The sequence below is a fragment of the Scyliorhinus canicula genome, chromosome 1 (assembly GCF_902713615.1).
Source record: "Scyliorhinus canicula chromosome 1, sScyCan1.1, whole genome shotgun sequence".
NCBI lineage: Eukaryota > Metazoa > Chordata > Chondrichthyes > Carcharhiniformes > Scyliorhinidae > Scyliorhinus > Scyliorhinus canicula.
The window spans coordinates 290,076,362-290,098,041 of record NC_052146.1 but is presented as its reverse complement, the minus strand read 5'-3'; the positions used below and the strand labels follow the sequence as shown (position 1 = coordinate 290,098,041).

At 47.1% G+C, this 21,680-nt stretch overlaps 1 protein-coding gene across 2 annotated transcripts in view; it reads right to left on the bottom strand.

Annotated features, from left to right (window-relative positions):
• crim1 (cysteine rich transmembrane BMP regulator 1 (chordin-like)) overlaps positions 1 to 16,677 on the bottom strand; it is a 229,807-nt gene extending 213,130 nt beyond the window's left edge. For both annotated transcript variants that reach the window (XM_038815001.1, XM_038815002.1), the window contains exons 1-2: positions 15,609 to 16,677; positions 10,422 to 10,595 (exon numbers count right to left, since the gene is read on the bottom strand). In XM_038815001.1, the coding sequence (XP_038670929.1) occupies positions 10,422 to 10,595; positions 15,609 to 15,918 (484 nt within the window). In that variant the 5' untranslated portion in view covers positions 15,919 to 16,677. The remainder of the gene's footprint in view (positions 1 to 10,421; positions 10,596 to 15,608) is intronic.
• Between the last annotated feature and the right edge of the window lie 5,003 nt (positions 16,678 to 21,680).

Here is a 21,680-nt window from a genome sequence, read left to right as displayed (position 1 = left end):
CTCCCCTGTACCCAATCCCAGCCCTTCCCCCCGTACCCAATCCCAGCCCCTCCCCCCTGTACCCAATCCCTCCTCCTGTACCCAATCCCAGCCCCTCCCCTGTACCCAATCCCAGCCCCTCCCCCTGTACCCAATCCCAGCCCCTCCCCCGTACCCAATCCCAGCCCCTCCCCCCTGTACCCAATCCCAGCCCCTCCCCTGTAGCCAATCCCAGCACCTCCCCTGTACCCAATCCCAGCCCTTCCCCCCCTGTACCCAATTCCAGCAGCTCTCCCTGTACTCAACCCCGCCAACCCGCCTCAGTCATTAATCCCACCACCTCCCCGTAGTAATCTATCCTCGTGCTTCGCCTGTGCATTCGCATCTGAATATCGAGGTTATTCTTGATTTCTCATTAGTAGCCAGTGATGTGGAAAGCATTATTAAATTAACATCCAAAATTAATCACCAGTAAAAACTAGGTTTAGGGACGCCTTTTTCATTTAACTGGCACATGCGGTGATTGATTGGATTTTCATTCTTTTGTACAATTCGCCTCTCATGTCGCAGTTTGCCGAGAGAGAGAGAGAGAGAGGGAGGGGTGGTGGGGGGGGGGCTTATTCACTTCTGTCTCTGGACTTAAAATAACAATGGTGAAAAGATTTTCTAGTCACTTTGCTGCCCAGAACATCAGTGCTACAAACTTTGCTTTCTAAATCCAGTAGCTTAACATCCCAAGCCTGCTCGTGGTTTTAATATTCTCTCAGCCCTGTCCGCCTGCCAGAATTAAAAAGAAAACAGTGAGGAGAGGCAAGAGTGAGGTCTGAACAACCACCAACTGCTTTTCCATCTTAAATCTATCCCAGATGGCTTCCCGCTGACGGCCTCTGTTCCATTTATGGAATGACATGTAGAACCACTTCCGGGTCACGACACCAAGGTATCAGCCAGTTAAAAATAGATGCTGCGGAGGGGTGGGGGTGCATTCTTAATCTTTTCTACCTTCTTATGTAAACACTTCTTGGTGAACATATGCGTCCGTTACGTGTGCGAGTGACTTTTTAAACTTCGGAAAGGATTTTAAACCATTAGAGAGAGATTACGGCTGCTAGATCATGCAAATAAAATAACCTGGGCAGAAAACTGACTCAATGCCCTCCCGAGTCCTGCCTACATAAAACAATCCTCGCCACGCCGGTTCTAATCTGAGGAATAGGTGCCCTCGCACATTCTCTCCCCGCTAATCCATTTAGAAGCCACTGGAATAGTGTCGTCCGTAATGGCTCAGGAGAAGAGTTTAATAACCCAATTAAATAAAACAAACACTAACCTTATTTCTGTTATAATGCCTGCTGTACTCAATAGATAAGTGACTAAATCCAAGAGAAAATGTTTACACTTGGGTTTATATAATAAAGCCAGCGATTTAGCTTCTGGTGTGCCAATATCGAGAACCCTAACCAAAAGGTGGCAGGATTGAGAAGGCTCAGCAGCCACGGTGGGTCCTGGGCTCAAAGCGAGCCTGACCCCAACACTCGATACTGAAGATAGGATGAATCAAAAGATTGTGATCGAATTAAAAGTTGGTGCAGGAAGTTTACTCAATCACCCAGCAGGATGTTGATCCACCTCCCAAGCCACTACTCCCCACCCAACTTTTCCTTCTCACCCAAGCCCTGGCCTTTGGCGTAATTTTCCTCCAATACCCAGCCCGATACTTCTCCGAGTGGGTGACAGCAAGCTCACCTCTTCTGAAGGACATTGCAGCTGAGCCCAACACTGTTCACACCTGACATCCTGCACAGCCGGGCCGCCTGGGCAGAGGGTAGCTGCAGCACTGACTGGATGGACATCTCGCACCCTTTCTACTGCGCACAATGGGGGAAATGTGAACTGACGTCAATGACGGACATGTGAAGACCCTCTAATCCATCTAGCCTGGCTCACACTATTGCAATACCTTATTTATCTCAACATGGACACCCCCCACCTCTCCCCAAGCCATGTGATCTCCTGGGAGAGAGAAAGTAATCGAGGCCACTTTAGGGGTAAAAGCCTGTGATCATTGGACACGTGGGCACATGGGTGAATCGAACACTAACAGCCAATATCATTGCTTATTCATTCAGAGTCGGAGAAGAGCATCGCTCAGCTCTATACCTAGTAAGAGGACTGCATTTTCATTCTACATTTACAGTCGGTAAAGCTGCAATTACCCAGCATTTTCCAGTCGTATCTCCTTCAGTTGTTTCACACGGATGCTGAGCTAATTTCAAACCAACCCTACAGCGAATCTGATTACTTGCCTCTTTGCATCCAATGACTCTGCCATAGTTATTACCTCGTCATCCGAAAATGTTTAATTCTTCCCTACACCAATCAGTTCTAATCCTACCTGATTCTGCCATCAGCAATATTAAAGAGGCAAAGGCCCCTGCCAAGTATCCTCAGCAGACAAACACGCATTCACGGAACAATCCGAATACAATGAGGCATCGCTGGTATTTAAGAATCATGAAAAAAGGAAAAGTGGAAAGTCCCAGGCAAGCGACCATTGGGAAGCGATGACTATAAGAAAGCTCCAGTTTATCATGCCTATTGTGTTACGCCTCTGATTGCCCAGAGGGCTCCCGCACCCAGCCCACACTTGGACCGGGGTATTTATGTCCCAGAGGCCCCTGGCTTAAGGGGGTGACTCCGCCTCCGCGCCCCCATCCCCCCCCCCCCATCTGGATAAATCGTACTCAGGTGAGGTCACAGGGACTCTGAGGTTGCAGATCCCTGGACCTCCTGTAGGGTTATAACAAAAGACCTCATCACTAGAGGTGCCTGAGTTGCCCCTCATAGCAGGAAAATGTGTTCTTTACTGCATTTACAACACATACATCTCTTGGATCAATTAACGCCACACCGTGCCAAGTTTGTCTTGCAAAATACTGTTCTGCCAAGTAACAAAGATGCGATCCAGCACAAGCTTTCAAAGTATTTAGCAGAGAACATTATTTCCAGTACTTGGTTTGATCAACTGTTAGGGATTTGGAACCGACACAAGAGTGTGAAAGAGGAGACTGGGTTAGTTAGTGCACTATCCTTTCATCTTGGGACCCAGGTTTACATCCATGAGCTGTGGCAAAGCTTCCTTTCTCTCCCAGCTGAGACTGAAATGAGACTTTGAACAGTCCTGCCTGTACTGTCCGAAAGCATAATGCAAACTTGACTTAAGCTCTAGGGATGAAGACTGCCATTGCAGAATGAAGCTGAACTAATTTAAAATCCTGCACAGAGGAACTTACATGCCCCACCCAATCTTCACAAGGATGACTGCTGTTGAAACTTGGAAACAGTATATCAGGGTTAATCAAGGCACTTGTAGGGACACAGTAGAGGAAGATTTTTCTTTTAAAATCCTGACATTGGATGCATAATGCAGAAACATATTCTATTTCCCACCACAATCATTCTTCGCCTTGCTCAGCAAGGAATTTGATCAAGAGAAGATAATGTAGCTTAAATGTGGGAAGTCGGGGTGGGGTGTGGGGGGGGGGGGGGGGGGGGAGATGGTGAAGGGATAGTCAATAATAAAACATGCCAAATAACTTCCAGCAAATTCCACAGACTGCCCCCTTCCTATTTTGTTTTTCCACATACAGTAGAAGCCTTTTCAAACAAGGCTTTATCACCAGTGAAATAATGAGATTGCTATGCAGCTATCTGCCAGCACCTGCACACACTCAGGACGACTAACCCAAACAAAGTTGCCAAATATTTGTTTTCAGCAGATCAAGACCAAAACAACAGGTCCCTCTGTGCAATGACTGTGGAAGGATGTTGGGCAAAGTACATGGGCTTTCATAACTTCCTCAGACACTGTCGTGGCTAATTTTCACCCAGGGATGAAAACAGGGATTTTCAACAGGGATTTCCGACTGGTTTCACAAAGAAAAACAGAACTAAATCTGTACACACACCACACACACACTTACACCCACTTACCCACACACCACACACATACATACACACACCACACACACACTTACCCACACACACTTACACACACACACATACACACACACACCACACTTACCCACACACCACTTACACAAACACCACACTTACACAAATACCACACACTTACCCACACACCACACACTTACCCACACACCACACTTACACAAACACCACACTTACACAAACACCACACACTTACCCACACACCACACTTACCCACACACCACTTACCCACACACCACTTACACAAACACCACACTTACACAAACACTACACACTTACCCACACACCACACACACACTTTACACTTACCCACACTTACCCACACCACACACTTACCCACACCACACATACACACACACTACACACTTACCCACACACTTGCCCACACACCACACACACACATTTACCCACACCACATACCACACTTGCCCACACACCAACCCACACACATTTACCCACACGCTTGCCCACAAACCACACACACTTTCCCACACACCACACACACTTACACACTACTTACTCACAGACACTTACCCATACACACTTTTACATAGACACACACACACCACACACTTACTCAAACACACACTTACTTACTCAAAAACTTTTTTGTTTAAAATCTATACACTACGCTTACCGACACACACATACCCACACACACTTACCCACACACACTTTTACATAGACACACACACCACACACTTAAACACACTCACTTACTCAGAAACGTTTTTGTTTAAATCTGTACACACCACACTTACCGACACACACATACCCACACACAGACACACACATACCCACACACATCACACACACTTACCACACACCATACACTTAACCACACACACGCTCAATGACACCTACCCACACACACATTTGCATAGACACACACACCACACACTTACTCAAACACACACTCTCTTACTCACAGACATTTTTTGTTTAAATTTAGAGTAACCAATTCATTTTTTTTAAATTAAGGGGCAATTTAGCATGGCCAATCCACCTACCCTGCACATCTTTGGGTTCTGGGGAACGAAACCACGCAGACACGGGGAGAATGTGCAAACTCCACACGGACAGTGAGCCAGAGACGGGACTAAACCTGGGACCTTGGCGCTGTGAGGCAGCAGTGCTAACCACTGCGCCACCGTGCTGTCCGATACTCTCAGACACTTACCCACATACACCATACACACCATGCACTCTTACCCACACACCACGCACACTTCCCCACACACCACCCACACACCATACACGCTTACCCACTCACCATGCACACTTACCCACACACCACCCACACCATGCACACTTACCCACACACCACACACTTCCCCACACACCACCCACACACCATGCACACTTACCCACACACACTTCCCCACACATGCTTCCCCACACACGCTCCCCCACTCACCACACACACTTACACATAGACACACACATAGCACGCGATCTTTCCAAAAGGGAATAAATACTTAAGCATAAGCACACACACACAGACACATGCATCACACATACTTACCCACACACATGCAACATATACCTATCCAGTCACACCACACATGCGCACGTACCCCCACACACTTGCACATAGACACACACATCAGACACACTTACCACACACACACTACACACATACTTAAGCATAGGCAGATGCAACACACACTTACCCACACACAGACGTACCCCCACACATTTGCACCATACACACTTAGGTACCCACACCCACTTTAAACTTACAGAGACACACACCACACACATACTTCCAACACCCACACCCACTTACCCCCACACACTGGTTTAGCACATTGGCCTAAATCGCTGGCTTTTAAAGCAGACCAAGGCAGGCCAGCAGCACAGTTCAATTCCCGTACCAGCCTCCCCGAACAGGCGCCGGAATGTGGCGACTAGATGTGGCGACTTCATTGAAGCCTACTCGTGACAATAAGTGATTTGCATTTCATTTCATTTACAGACACACACACCACACATACTTACCCATAGGCACACACACCACCCACAAACTTACCCACACACACCCCATCCACTTACCCACACGCACACATACTCACAGACACATACACACCACGCACTTACATAGACACTTACACTTACTTACCCACATACACAGACACACACACACACCAATACACACCATGCACAACAGACACTCATGCAGGCACTCACTCAATGCACAGACACACATCCATACATAAACACACGCACACAATCAGATATGCACACACATAACAATGCACACAAGACAGACACATATGCACACAATAAGCAGACGCACACACAATTGACATCTACCTACCTATGAGTCAACACTTCAGTCTACAAAGCATTACAAATTAACCATCATCAGCAAAGTGGGATTTGAATCAAGTTTGCAGCAGTTTAAGAATACAAGTGCCTTTGTAAATGCTGAAATTCACCATCAATATTATCCAGTCATGACCCTCATTTGTCCCATCTGAAGGACTGTTTTCATGTGTTACCACAGAGACTATACTTACAAAGTACCACGTTAGCTATAAAATGCTTTGCCGTCCTGATCGTGTGAAAGGGGCCACATAAATACGAGTGCTCTCCTTTGAACAAAAATTAATCCATTCTTCCCAAAGGTGGAAATAAATGTTGCTTCATTTTCCCTTTACCAAGGCACCTTTGCTCTGAAAAAACAGAGGTTCCAATAACAAAGAATACAATGAGTTTGTCACCGTTGGACTGCAGGCTTAACCACTGAGGTCTCCGCACCCTAACTCATCCCGGAGCTCATTCGATTTCTATTCTCTATCAATGGATTTCTCACCCTTTCCATGAAGGGTGGGGGGAGCGGAACGGGGCTGCGATGCTTCATCCCTCCCCCAGGGACATCTGGACTCACCATGGCTGTAGGGCCACAGCCACACATGCTCACGATCAGTTGATTGTGGTATGCCAGCTATGACCATTTTTAAGCCACTCTACTTTTAACTTGGTCTTCATGGGACACCTCAATTTTGAGGCAAGCTCCTCGCACTCCCTGTAAGCATCGGCAGCTTCCACCTGGGGCCGTGAGGCTGATGATGTGTCATTGCAGGAGGGCATCCTTTAGGTCCTCCAGCCTCGAAAGCCAGCCCACTGGCCTTAAATGGATGGTAAGTGTGCTCACTGTAAAATGTGTAGGGTGACCACTTCTGATGGTGCGGGGTCAGCCCGGGATCCACATTTGATTCTGATGCTGGGATCCTGACTCCAAGCAGGAACTCCAATCCATCCTCTCCTCCATGGGACAATTTCACCCATCATACCCCTCTCTAGCACTCGTCAAGCACAGGCCAGTGGGAGGGAGGTAAAGCAGGGGGTGTAAAGCTGAGCCAGTGTCCCGTTCTCATCTGCTTGCCATCACACTCATGCCAACTTCTACCTTAAGTCGCAGATTCTGTGGTTTGAAATGTTGAGGCGCTCACTGTGTATATTCTGTCTGATTAACGTTCACAGCTCCTTCAAAAGCACACTGAAGGTTGTTGCTGGTGTTGCTGCGCACAGGACATCCACTTGAAATTTTCTTAATGCCTCCTCCCATCGGACAGGACGCAGTAGCAAATGCCACTTGGCTTAGGGCTGAGTGTGTATATTTTGGACACTTGGAACTGCCGGTGAATATTATGACTGCATTTATTAAAAGCAGCCATCTGTTTTCCCACTGTAGCACAATGCAGTATTCTGTGTACTTTTTTTGCGGACAGAGGAATGTCCTGCAAACATTAACACACTCCCGGGAATCCCAGGGCTGATTTCCAGCTTCAGGATTCACCAGCAGGAGCAATTCTAGCACTGTCGTTCTGCTGCTCACAGACAGGTAAATTGCAACACTTTGCATATAACGATGGAAACGTTTTGAAGCCCACAACTTTGAATTCAGCTGCCAATAAGTGTGCGGTGCCACTTTTAATTGCTGGAACGGGCAGCACGGTAGCACAGTGGTTAGAGCAGTTGCTTCACAGCTCCAGGGTCCCAGGTTTGATTCCCAGCTTGGGTCACTGTGTGGAGTCTACACGTTCTCCCCGTGTCTGTGTGGGTTTCCTCCGGGTGCTCCGGTTTCCTCCCACAGTCCAAAGATGTGCAGGTTAGGTGGATTGGCCATGCTAAATTGCCCTTGGTGTCCAAAAAGGTTAAGTTGGGTTACTGGGTTACAGGGATTGGGTGGAGGCGTGAGATTAAGTGGGGTGCTCTTTCCAAGGGCCGGTGCAGACTCGATGGGGCGAAAGGTCTCCTTCTGCACTGTAAATTCTATGATTTTGTGATTCATCGATGGTGGGTTGGAATGTTTAAAAAGAACCACTTCAAATTAAGAAAGGGATTGAGGTTAATTAATGAAAGATTATTTGCACAGGTTGTAGCAAGGGGAATAATTTCAATACTAAGGCTAGATAAAAAATAGGTCTAAAAATCCCCCAATAGCCTTAGCTACCTCCTCCTCCAACCCTCCTTCTTCAGGCACCAAGCCCTAAGAAGGTGCTGGTGACCATGGACTTTCATTGGATCGGTCCATGATTATGCTTGACAAAGTACTGCAGTGATTTGCCATTGCCTCCTGTGCAATGGCTTACCTGGAAACTCTGCCACTCTTACAACCTGCCATCAGGTGTATTGGAAGGATTTATAGGCTGCTAGTCAAGCTGCTTGGTCACGTTATGAATGCACCTTCCATGGTCATCAGGACCGAGAGTGTGACTTGAACCCGGAACTTCTGGCCCAGATGCAGGGACGCTACCCACTGCGCCTAAGGGGTTAAAATACAGGAAGAAAAAACATGGAAGAGGAAACTGGGCATGGTGTAGAAACGAACAGCCTATTTGCCATCTTCCGTTTTCTGCCCTGGAGACACATTGCTCTAACCCTCCAATCTTCCAGCTCTGATCTGCTGCCTCTACTCCTGTCGTTCCGCTTCACCGCCACTTACAGAGCCTTCAGCTCTCCCGTCCTGGCACTGCAATTCCCTCTGTAAATCTCTCTGCCTTTGCTACATAGTTTCCCACCTTCAAAAGCTCCTTAATGCCTTGCCTGTCAACCATGTGTTCAGCCACCTTCCCCCCGATGCCTTTGCGAGATCTGATTGGGTCTGTCATTTGTAAACCTTTGAGAGGTTGCTTTTAAAATTCTACAGCTGGAATTGTGTGTACAGTTCTGGCCACCACGTTGCGAGAGGGACTTAATTGCTCTGAAGAGGGTACAGAGGAGATTTACAAGAGTGGTGCCAGGGCTTGGAAACTGAAGCTATGAGGAGACATTGGATAGGCTGGGGTTGCTTTCCTCAGAACAGAGGAGGCCGAATTGAAATGTACAAGATTATGAAGGGCCCAGATAGGGTAGTGTTGTAACCCTACGGGTCATGTACCATTCATTTCTCCGTGACCGCCAATGAATATGAACTTCCCTGGTAACGGGGAGGGGGTTTCCCCTTTACCAAGGAGAGCCCTCACAGTATAAAAACCTCGACCTGGGTACAAGTCGGGGAGGGAAACCCTACGGGGAGAGGAGATTTGTGTATTATAATAAAAGAATATCGTTTTGCACCCTACTTGCCGTTCATGCATATTCTCTTCGCGTGGATACTACAGGTCGAGAGGAAAGACCTGTTCCCGGAGAGGTCAATTACTAGGGACCACAGATTTATGGTGATTGGTAAAAGGATTAGAGGGGACATGGAGAAAAACCTATCAGCCTGGAGGGTGCCGAGTGCCTGGAATTCGCTGCCTAGTTAGTTGATGGAGGCAGAAACCTTCAAGTCATTTAAAAAGGTACCTGGTTTTGCACCCGACGTGCTGCAACTTGGAAGACCAGGTGCTGGAAGGTGGGGTTGGAATGGGCGGCTACATTTGTTTTCAGCCAGCAGGGTCACGATGGGTTGAAAACCCTCTTTCTGTGCCATAACTTTTCTATGGTCCGAGAAGCGTTTTTTTCAGAACAAAAGTAAGTGGCAGTTTGGGAAATGAGGAACATATATTATAGGGTACAGGGAAAAGCAGAGGAACGGAATTTCAGCGGATAACTCCAGTCGTGTTGAACGGCTTCCTTCTGTGTTGAGATTTTGGTAAAAATAATTTCATTGAAGTAATAACAAATGGAAATGCAAGCAAAATAACTTCTGCTTTGGAGCATGTAATATTCTGTGGCAGAACAGAGGCTTTCGAATAGATTATAGGTGCAAACAATGTGAGAGAGAGAGTCACAATTTGGCCATCCGTGGGTGTGGATTGAAGACAGATATCAGTCTAATGGGCTCTACAGGACGACCTCATCAGTTCTCCATCTGCCCACGCCGGCTACACCGTTAGTTTATATATGTGACCAACATGTAGCATGATCTGGGCCAGAAACAGTGCCAAACATACAACTGCTAATCTTGGGTGTTTTACTGATGGTCACTGCTCACTTACCTTCAATTCGCTTTAACGCCGAAAGACAGCTTTCCCGACTGGGAAAAACAAATGGATTGTTACAGGTCCGAATGGTGTCGCACTCACACTTCCCATTGACTATGTTGCAGCCTGTTGCTAGGTTCTCATTGCAGGGCTCAAGTCCAAGAAGTTGGTCGTCTTCCCAGCTCTCATCTGAAAGAAAAGTATTTTCAGAACATGGCCGGGATCAAAATAAGCCTCCAATTTACACGTTGCTGTAAATTGCGCTTAAGTATCAAACAAGTCACAGTCTTGGCACTAGTCTAGTCACTGATTGATGGATTTGCTCCCAAATACTTGTTTATATGTGGCAGATGCAGGGCTCTCTCTAACTCTCAGTAACTAATCACTTCCCACATGATTTGGCTCCAAAGTTTTATTTTAATTTTCTTTCTTCAAAGCATTCAAATACAGTGAGTCAATGCTTTAAAGAGGACGATCAGAGTGGGACAGAGACAACAAATAAAAGTACATAAACAATCCCTGTATGTCCAGCAATACTTAAGTTTTGAATAGCACAGTGTCTTTAAAGGTAATTAGTATTTAAATGCTCCCAGCATCCCCCCACCCCCCGCAATAATAATGCCAGAGGTTATTGTTTTACATGTGCGCCACAGATGTGATATGGACACTGGACACAAGGGGACCGCACAGAGTGACGTCGCTGGTTAGTTTCAAGTCCCTCATAGTTCTTGTGCACACACACCTGCAATTTTATTTTCAGTTTACACATTCTGAACATTCTTCAATTAACAAAACAGCATATCAAACAATGGCAGGTGCAGATTTAAAAAGAAAAGCAGAATTGATCTTTTCTCTGTCTGCACTATGGTCAAATGTAGACATCTGACCTGGAACCTTTGTACACACAAATAAATTATATGGTAAAATATTTGGTAAAATAAGATTACAAATTATACTATATTTTACATTTGTTTACCCGTTCATGTGGGGTTCTGTGTATATCCATCTTTATACCATGTTCTCCTCTCTACTATCTGCGGACTCATGTTCTGCTACAGTTCCACAAGTGGTAGGAGTTCTGCTGTACCGCCCTCAAGTGTCCTTTCTACACTGCTAGCTTAGACCATGAGGTGTTGACGGACTACTGATGAACTGTGACTGTGTAAGATTGTGTCCTTGTCTGACTTGCACCTTTCAGCTCACTGGATATTGACTTATGGTAAAAGCTGCATCCTCCCCCCCCCCCCCCCCCCCCAATGCATATCAAGAATGGTTTACTCCCCCCCACCCCGATCTCCCCACTCCATCCTATCTGAAGGAACCCTCATTGCTCCTCTGCCTGAGATCAGCTATTTCAGTGCTCACCAGAGAAGGACTTGGGAGTTTCCATGATGTCTATGGTTCAGCAACACACCACCTCATGCATTTACCCACCAATGTCACTAGGGGAGCTCCCTTACAACTATCCCCACATAGCCACTTAAACCTGAGAGCTTTCCCACATAAATTATAAAGTTGATTTTTGCATTTCATGGAGATAGCACGATAGACAACTATGACATTGCAAGAAATAAAATAATTTATTTTTTGTAGGGATAACAATGCGACAACTAAATTTGGGTTTAAAACAACAGAGAAATGGAAATTGCACACACACACAAAAAAAAATCACAGCAACTATATAGATGGAGGATATTTAATCAGTTGTTTAGGTGGAGCTACCCTGCTTTAATCCCATTTCCCAGTTTTTTTCTCCTCGTCCTTTTCTATTCTTCCTTTTAAAATATTTAGCCAATTATTTTTAAATGATGCTTTAGCCTCTGCCTCGATAAGTGTTAGTGTCCTTCTGTACAAAATGACTTCTTCCAGACTCTCCTCCATTCGAGTGACACCAGCGCACTGTGGTTCCCTAGTCCAGGGAGGCACCAAATACAACGTCAGCTCTGGAAATCAACACGTTTACTCCCCTTGCTGGTGTTTCGATTCAAACCTGGAACCCGTATCGGCTCTTCGCAGCCCTTCTCAGCACTCTGACCATGGAGGAGGTCACCAGCTGGGACAACAGACTGCTGGCCTTGCAGTTGGCATGCTGTTAACTCTATTTAATATTCTATCACAGTCAATGCAACACTTATTAATTTTTCAATAAAAAAAATCTTGAGGTACTCAGGTCATGAATGAGTATTGTGGTAAAAGGTAATTGTGAAACTTACTTGTTTCACAGTACTTTGAAGTTTTTTGAAAAAGAGTGGAGTATAAATGTAGTGCATGGTAATAAATCCACCAGTGATCGCATTATCCAACTTGCACTGTGGCCCACATCTCAATTATCAGATAATTCTCCGAGGCTATCAGGATTGTAAGATTTATAACACAATTTCACTCTTTCCAAGGCAAAGTACTGTTCTTCTCTTACACAGGCAACCAACTACTTATTCGGATAATTTTTCACTGACCCAGGTTGTCCTCTGACAACGTATGCTTTCTCCCCTTGTCAGTGTTCCCCTCTCGCACAAGCACTGACCCCTTCCAGACCACGATTCCCACTGATGGTCCACCAGCCCCAGTGGTCAGTATCCTATGTTAGTCTTGCTTGACTGGAGGTGGCATCTCCGCCGAGCCCAATTCTGGCCTCATCCTATCAGGCCTCCAGCCTAGGTCACTGGATACTCAATGGGTCCGATACCGCTGAAGAGCCCTTTGCTAACTCTTGTTCATTGCCAGAGCGGGCGTTGTACAGTGTTTGGCAGCTCCTGAGACCAGGGAACCACAGTGTGCTGACGTCACTAGAATGGAGGGGAATCTGGAAGAAATCATTTCACAGAGGAACGACGTAACACTGAGCACAAAGGGCTATCGAGGCAGAGGCTGTGGCACTATTTAAAAATAATTGACTGAATATTTGAAAAGGAAGAATATAAAAGGATGGAGAGAAACAAGCTGGGAAATGGGATTAAAAGCCTGGTTCTGAAGAACTGAGATTCAAACATCCTCAGCCAGTCTAATTACATGTTCTTTGGTGCGAGTTCCATTTTTCCAGCATTTTAAACCCAAATTAAGTTGTTACATCTATCACAGCATTCTTACTTCCTCGCCAGCTGAAACCCTCCAAATCATATTAACTAATGCCTGGGTTTGGCTGCTTACGAGTTAAACCTGCTGAGGCACTGGGAAGTCTGGAATAACACCGTTAACCAACCCCTGCCAACTTCTGCTCCAGAATTTCATGCCCAAGTTAGACATATAAAGCACACACATCAACCTTGTTTTGTTTAAAAGTTAGGAAGTACAGGTCATGGGTTTGGGGTGGGCGAGAGCTGCTCCCCTTTGTGCCATCTTAAGCACTCCACTCTCGTGTTGCTGGATCATGGGCTGCAGGGTTGGATATGAGCCGGCAGAAGGTCCCAGTGGTACAGTAAAGGAAATCCTTGGGCTATGAAGGAAAAGACGGTGGAGGGCTCTAAACTTGCAGGATAAGAAGTGTGTGTGTGTGTGTGGGGGGGAGACACTGACATTCTGCTGCCTAGGAATTTGGAAGAAAACTCTACCTCCCGAAGCCAAATCAGGTGAGGAGCAGTGCTCCGAAAGCTAGTGTTTGAAACAAACCTGTTGGACTTTAACCTGGTGTTGGGAGACTTCTTACTGTGCTCACCCCAGTCCAACGCCGGCATCTCCACAGCATGGCTACCATTTTCTGGTGCCCCCCCCCCCCCCCCCTCCCTCAAAAAGACTTGCCCATCAAAGGATCTCAGAAACAACACTGGACGGTTGGTGATGGTGACAGTAGCTGGACAAACACATAAAGGATGGGTGGAAGTTCCTGGAGAATCGGAGTTGAATTCAGCTATTGTTTTGTCTGCTCCTTGGTGAGAATTTACTTTCCGAAACTCATTGCTGCCGCCTGCCTTTCCCGAAGGAAAGTTCAAGACAGCTTCCTGCTCGCAAGTTTCTGCACTTGGAAATTAATAAGGGAGGGGGGGGGGGGGGGGGGGGGGGAGTTGGAGGTTTGGGAAAATATTCGCTCGAAGTGTTTTTTTTTCATAAAAGGGGGAGGGGAAAAAACACTTTTGAGAGGTACATTTGTTCTACTTCAAAGGAAACAGCTGACTGGGCGAAATGGGTTCTGCCCGGCTTTCGCATGAAGGCAAATGTGCAGAAGGCGAGTGTTTTCAATGTATTTGGGAAAACTGGATGACATTTTTGTTTTCACTCCCCTCGCCAATGTGAGTCTACATTATGCAGCTACCAGCGAGAGCCGGCACCTCAAGGTCTTATGAACAAAACCCAGAGTTCCGGTGCAAACTAAACCGAATAGGTGATGAGATTGAGCACCGGGGCTGCGATGCCTTGTTGAGGATGAGCGAGCAAGAGAAGAAGGTGCTTCGCCCCAAACCACTGCACCTCATTAAAACTAATGAAGTAACCATCGAGTGGCTGGCCTGTGCTCCTCCAACACCTGTGCCGAGGCAGCCTTGCCTTGAAGTGACAGGAGTGAGCTACGCTGAGGGAATAGGTGAAAGTTATAATGAAAAGTTCATTTGGTGTGTGTGTGTGACACAGGGGCAGAAAGAAAAGCAGCATTGCCTCCGGCAGGAAAGCTCACACACATACTGTCTTGTAGCTCAGCTTCCTGGAGGCGACAGTGTAGCTCCTCTGAACCTCAGCCGCTCCGTAATCAGACATAGCAAACATTCCTCAGCAACCCAGTCAAAAGACTGGCAGCACCCAATCCCAAAACAGCCAAGGCATCTGCGAAAAAGCAACAAAATCCCCCCCCCCCAAAAAAACATGAATCTCCTGCACATTCTACCAGAACACAGTCTCTATCAGCTGAGGGATGCATGGACTGTTATATGTGACACTGACGCCAATGCAAAAATGCAATCCCACGAGCATTGACGGTCCAAAGCAAAGTCTGAAGGGAAAACAAACACCACCAAAAGGTGCCTGACTTTCGGGGTAAACGCAGAGACGGGTTCAGATTTTGCTTTGGCTGGCTGGGGCGAGATTGTACAAATGTAATGTTACATTTTTATATATATTTGTTTGCTCCTCTCCCCCCCCCCCCCCCCCACTCAAATGGGATCATAGCAACTGGAGTTAACTTCACTGGGGTTCCAAGTTATTAGACAGCATCGCGCCATGTTAGGGAGAGACTGAGGGGGGGGGGGGGGCTCCGCGCCCAGTTAGTTGAAGCTCTACCTTCGCACAGCCCGACTTGGTAGCCGGTGATGGAGTCGCCATTGAAGGGAGGTCTGATCACACACCGGAGGCCGCGGTCGCAAGTGCCGTACAGCCCGTACACGCCGCCGCAGCTCTCGTTCTTCTGCCGGGCGCAGGTGGAGCAGCAGCCGCAGAAGTCCATCACGATGCTGCCGGGGCAGTGCCGGGGCTCCTCGCACTTGGATTCCTCGCACGGTAAACACACCAGAGCGTGGCCGCTGAGGGGCAGCAGGAGGTGCAGAAGGGCAGCTAGCAGCTTGGCAGCCAGGTACATCCCACAAGGAAACATTTTCACAGCGGCTGTCTTCAACTTCCAAACAAACCGAACGACAACAACAACAAAAAAAAAACAGCCCACCCCCCCACAGCAAAAAAGACAAAGCGAGAAAAAAAACTCCCCCCCCACCCCCTCAAAATCTCTTCAATCAGGTCGATAAAAGTTTTCAACAACGAGAAAAGAACCTCTTCTGGAAACGGATCACCGATGCCACTCCGACACAAGACATGCACGCACAGAAAAAAAAAAGATAAAAAGATTTTTTTTTTGTTTCGCCTCGTCCCCTCACAACAATACAAAAAAAATCCAAAAATAAAAGTTTCTTTCTGGGCGAAAGACTTCAAGAAAGTTGAGCCAGCTTCTTATTTTCTTTCTTCCACACTCCCACCCCTCTCTCTCTCTCTCCTCTCGATCTCTTCAAACTGAATCGGAATTGTCCGCTTACAACTTTCCACAATTTTTGTTCCGCAAGGGAAAGGGGAGGGGAAAGGGGAGGAGAGGAGGCAGGGAATGTTCGGATTGTTGCTTTCTTTCTCAAAGTGTGGAGGGAGGGAGGAGGAATAGAGGGAGGGAAGTGGGGGGGGGGGGGGGGGGGATTTCCTCGAAGCTGTAGAGAGAGAGGCAGCGGGCGATCTCAGCAAGCGCCTTGTGGCGGACTGTCAGAAAGGAAGGTGGGTGGGTGGAGAGGGGGTTAATGGCACACGGCTCAGGCTGGAGCAAGTGAGCAAGAGCGGCAGCACTCCTCCGATCCGCACTCACACATGGGTACACTGACACACCAGCCAGCCGCAGTCCCCCCCATACGCGGGCGTGTCAATCAGATCCAGCCGCTATTGTGACGTCCACGCCGCCACGCCCCTCTCCCCGCCCATTGGACGGGCGCTCGCAGAATATTCAAATCACGCCCCGCCCCCTCCCCGCAACAATTGGGCCGCGAGCGCATGCGCGCATTCCAGAAATTGTTACAAGGGCTGGCCGGAGGGGGGGGGACACGCTGCAAATTACCTTGCCCCTTTTACCATTTGCCCCCTTTCTCTTTTGCCCACCCTGCGGCTGCGTGGCGAGCCTGATGTCTATGAAAATGTGCGTGTGTGCATACATTGATAATAATGTATGAAATTGTGGAAGGTAGGTGGTAGTAAATGCCACATTTTAAAAATCCAATCATTTCGCAGGTAAACCAACGAGGGATGCAAATTCTGCAGATCCCCATTGTGCACGCGTGTTGCAAAGAATAAACCTCACCGCCCCCTCCCGATAAAAAGGAAGGAGGCCGACATTCAGATAATTACGTTTCCATTTCTGAGTGTCCGTTCACTTTTAAACATTTTAAGCCATTTCCATAGCCTGTCAGGGGCAGTTCCTTTGACACTTACAATCAGGTTTCGAATTGACAGAAGACATTCAATATGGGGGGGGGGGGGGGGGGGGGGGGGGGGGGTCCGATTGGTTTACACAAAGCTTGAGCTGAAATCACAGCAAATAACTGACCTGGGTGAAACAGACTCCAAAAAAACAATGAAACGTTAGTTTCTGTTTCCCCCCAAACTCTGGTCAAAAGTTTTAAATGTTTGAATCTCCAGAACCCACCCACCCTCCCGCGTCCAAATAAATTAAAAATACCCACAAAATAGCCGCAGCGATGCCGTGAGGAAATGAGGCAAAGAGGAATGTTGTCGACAGCATTCCAACAGTGTTACTCAAATAGTTTTCCCACGTGAGGTTGCAGTTAACCCTGCTTCCAGTTCGTACAGGACAGGAAAAGAGGGAGAGGGAGAAAAAAATACCCCAACAACGTTCCCTTGCGTTGAAGAGAAGCTAGCAGTGTAACTTGTGGACAGAAAGAAAGGGCACACTGTTTGTCAGCGTTCTGTTTGGAAACATGGAAGGAGAATTAGGCTGGCACTGCGGTGAGGTTGTTGTTCAGCTGTCAGTGCAGAGAGAGGCTGTCAGTGCAGACGCCAATTTGCGCGTGTTCCAAATGCCCAGCGCCTTGCCAGCCTCCAGAGCAAATGAAAAGGGTTCCAAACATTTGCCACATCATTTTGGCTGGAACAGAGTAGAGCTGAATGGGCCTGGACAGGGAACCTGGGAACGCATAGAAAAGTCTACTTGAGTAAACATTAGATCCCGTCCGTGGCCCTGAGTTCACCTATGCAGACCTACCAAGTCACATTCATCAGAGGCGATATTCATTCATTTGAACGCTAATTTAAAAAAAATTACTTTGATATTTATTCTTTAAAATAAACACAGTGCCATATGTTTGAACTGACTCGCCATCTGGCCCACTCTCTGTGACTATAAGTCTAATTCCCACATTTCCTAGATGTCCACAAACCCTGGACAACTGAAAATTGCAAACGCACTACAGATGAGCAGGAAGTCAATACTGCAGCCCAATCGTGACCTGAGCTTGAACAGAGGAGGGTTACCGGGATGATACCAGGAAGAAAGACTTGCATTCATATAGCGCCTATTTGAACACCCGGGCGCCTCAAAGTGCACGACAGCCAATGAAGTACTTTTGAAGTATAGTCAATCACTGTTGGCATGTAGGTAATGAGGGTCTTCAATGCTGCATACAAAACATTTGGCCTGTTCTTAAATATTGCCAAAACAAAACTCATACCGTCAATTCACATCGCCCCTATTTACATTACTGTCCTGACATCTTTGTCAATCTCCACCTATCGCTGGCCGCCTATCCAGCCCCACCCCTCCAAGCACCACCCCCCCCCCCCCCCCCCCCCCCCATAAAGCTGACTCTATTTCCAGTTCTGTACAGCTTTGGCAAAGAGTCATCCAGACTGGAAACGTTAGCTCCCTTCTCTCTCCACAGATGCTCAGACCTACTGAGATTGTCCAGTATTTTCTGTTTTTTTTCAGATTCCAGCATCCACCTTAATTTGCTGTTATATCAACCCATGCCTGGTCGGTCAAATATTTCACCCAAGTATGTTGAAGTATGTTGAAGGAGAGACTCTGAAATATGTTGATCTTTTCCCACACCTTGGCAGCCACCTCTCTCAAAAGGCCACCATTGATAAGACGCTACTGAGTCCCCTCAGCCTTCTGCAAACTATAGCAGCAAGTATTCAGCTGCAAAAACTTCTACCCGATGGTGACGATAGTGACGTTTAAGGGGCATCTTGACAAATACATGAATAGGATGGGAATAGAGGGATACGGACCCCGGAAGTGCAGAAGATTTTAGTTTAGATGGGCAGCATGGTCGGCACACGCTTGGAGGGCCGAAGGGCCTCTTCCTGTGCTGTACTTTCTTTGTTCTAAGAAGGCCGATCTGGAAACACCCTCCCACACATGACTTCAACGCTAATTCCACCTGGACAAATTAATGAGAATCATTGGACATGACAAACAAGTAGTTGGTCTCAAACCAAACCCAACAGCTGTCTCAACCTTCCCAGGAAAGAGTGGTCCACCCTTAACAGGACCGGCCATGGCCCCTGTTTGGCCAAGTCAACAGATGGTCCATTAATGCCAGCCCTATGTGCCTGTGGGAGAGAGCAAACTATGCACCACAGCATAGAAGAATGTCCAATCCACAGACACAGCGGGGCCTATCGACACTCCACTCTCAACACAGCAGGACTGGAAGAAACTGCTTGGCTTAGGGACTTTGCATTCACAAAATAAATAAACACTGGGAGGAGCTTGCCACTTGTCCATTTAGCTGCGTCATGCTTTGGGTCATAATGATGAAACAGAGCAGCAGAGAGGGAAAGAAAAGGAAGCATATCCTGCACTCCAGATCCCACATCTCGTGGATGTCCTGCCCCATGTGTCCAAAAATCTATTGGTCAAGAATTAGCCTGTGCTCAGTCACATGAAGACCCATGAAAGAAACTCACGTCCCTGAATAGATCTCAGCCTTGTATCAGTAATAATAATAATCTTTATTAGGGCGGCACGGTGGCACAGTGGGTTAGCCCTGCTGCCTCACGGCACCGAGGTCCCAGGTTCGATCCCGGCTCTGGGTCACTGTCTGTGTGGAGTTTGCACATTCTCCCCCTGTCTGCGTGGGTTTCGCCCCCACCGCCCAAAGATGTGCAGAGTAGGTGGATCGGCCACGCTAAATTGCCCCTTAATTGGAAAAAATGAATTGGGTACTCTAAATTAAAAAGTAAATAAACTTTATTGTCACAAGTAGGCTGACATTGACACTGCAATGAAGTTACTGTGAAAATCCCCTGGCCGCCACTTTCCGCCGTCTGTTCGGGTACACAGAGGGAGAATTCAGAATGTCCAATTCACCTAACCTGCACATCTTTGGACTGTGGGAGGAACCCAGAGGAAACCCATGCACACACAGGGAGAACATGCAAACTCTGCACAGACAGTGACCCAAGCCCGGAATCAAACCTGGGATCCTGGAACTAAAGCAACAGTGCTAACCACTGTGCTGCCCACTAAAGGACAGTCAATACATACATCATACATAGGAAAAGAGGGCATCAATTGTGTGGAGAGATTGGAAAAGGCTAGAAACAGAGATGGTTAAGTGGACATCTAATCAAAGTATTCATCATTCTGAGAGCTTTCATAAAGCTTGGAGAAAATGTTTCTTCTGGTAAGTGAGTTTTTCTTTAGCAAATCTTCAGTCTCACACTGTTTGGAGAATAATAGGGGTGGGGGGGGGGAGTGGTGGAAGGATTCCATGAGTTGGTTATCAGCCATTTGAACACTCCTTCAATGGGTAACAAGTCCTGGACTCAAACCCAGACTTTCTGGTCCTTGGTTGCCACAGAAGGCTGTGGAGGCAAAATCACTGAGTGTCTTTAAGACAGAGATAGATGGGTTCTTGATTAATAAGGGGATCAGGGGTTATGGGGAGAAGGCAGGAGAATGTGGATGAGAAAAATATCAGCCATGATTGAATGGCGGAGCGGACCTGATGGGCCAAATGTCCTAATTCTGGTCCTATGTCTTATGGTCCTATGGTAGGGCCATTGCCACCACCACAAAACTGTTGAGTTGGTAGCTAGAAGCTATAGATTTAAAATACTTTGCAAAAGAATAAGATCGTAATGAAGAGTTTTTGTCACAGATCTGGGCACACTACTTACAGAGGTGATGGAATCAGATCCTATATAAACTCTCAAAAGATAACTGGGCAAGTATGATGAGATAACTAATTTACAGGTTTCTATTTTCATGGGACTAATTACAACAGTTCTTTCAAAGAGCCAGCATAGATTCAATGGGTTGTATGGCTCCCTTTCATGCTTTAGGATACCATGGGTGCAATATTTACTTGCCTACTCACTTCGAGCGGGGATGTGTTCCAGTGGCATACAGGAAATCGAACTATAAGTCCTTGAGTTTACATGGATCTTCACTGGAGCACTTCAGGCAGGCAAGGACAGAGCAGGCAGTGCAAGAATAAGGTGAAGAATTATAATGATAGGTGACCCAAAGCCTGGAGTCCTGTTTGGTGGTCTGAGCAGACGTTTCCTGCAAAGCTGTCACTGAATCCGTGTTTGGTGTCCCCAGTGTGGAGGAGACTATTGTGAGCAGCGAATACAATGCACCAAACTGAAAGAGTGCACACATATATTGCTGCTCATACTTGGAAGGAGCATTTGGGCGTTGGATGGTGATGGGAGAGGAGGTAGTAGGGCAGGTGTTGCATCTCCTGCTTTTGCGTGGAATGGTGCCACAGGAAGGGGAGAGGGATTGTGAATGATTGAGGAGTAGACCAGGGAATCCTGTAGGGCAGTCATTTTCAAAGTCGGGGTCGCGACCCGCGG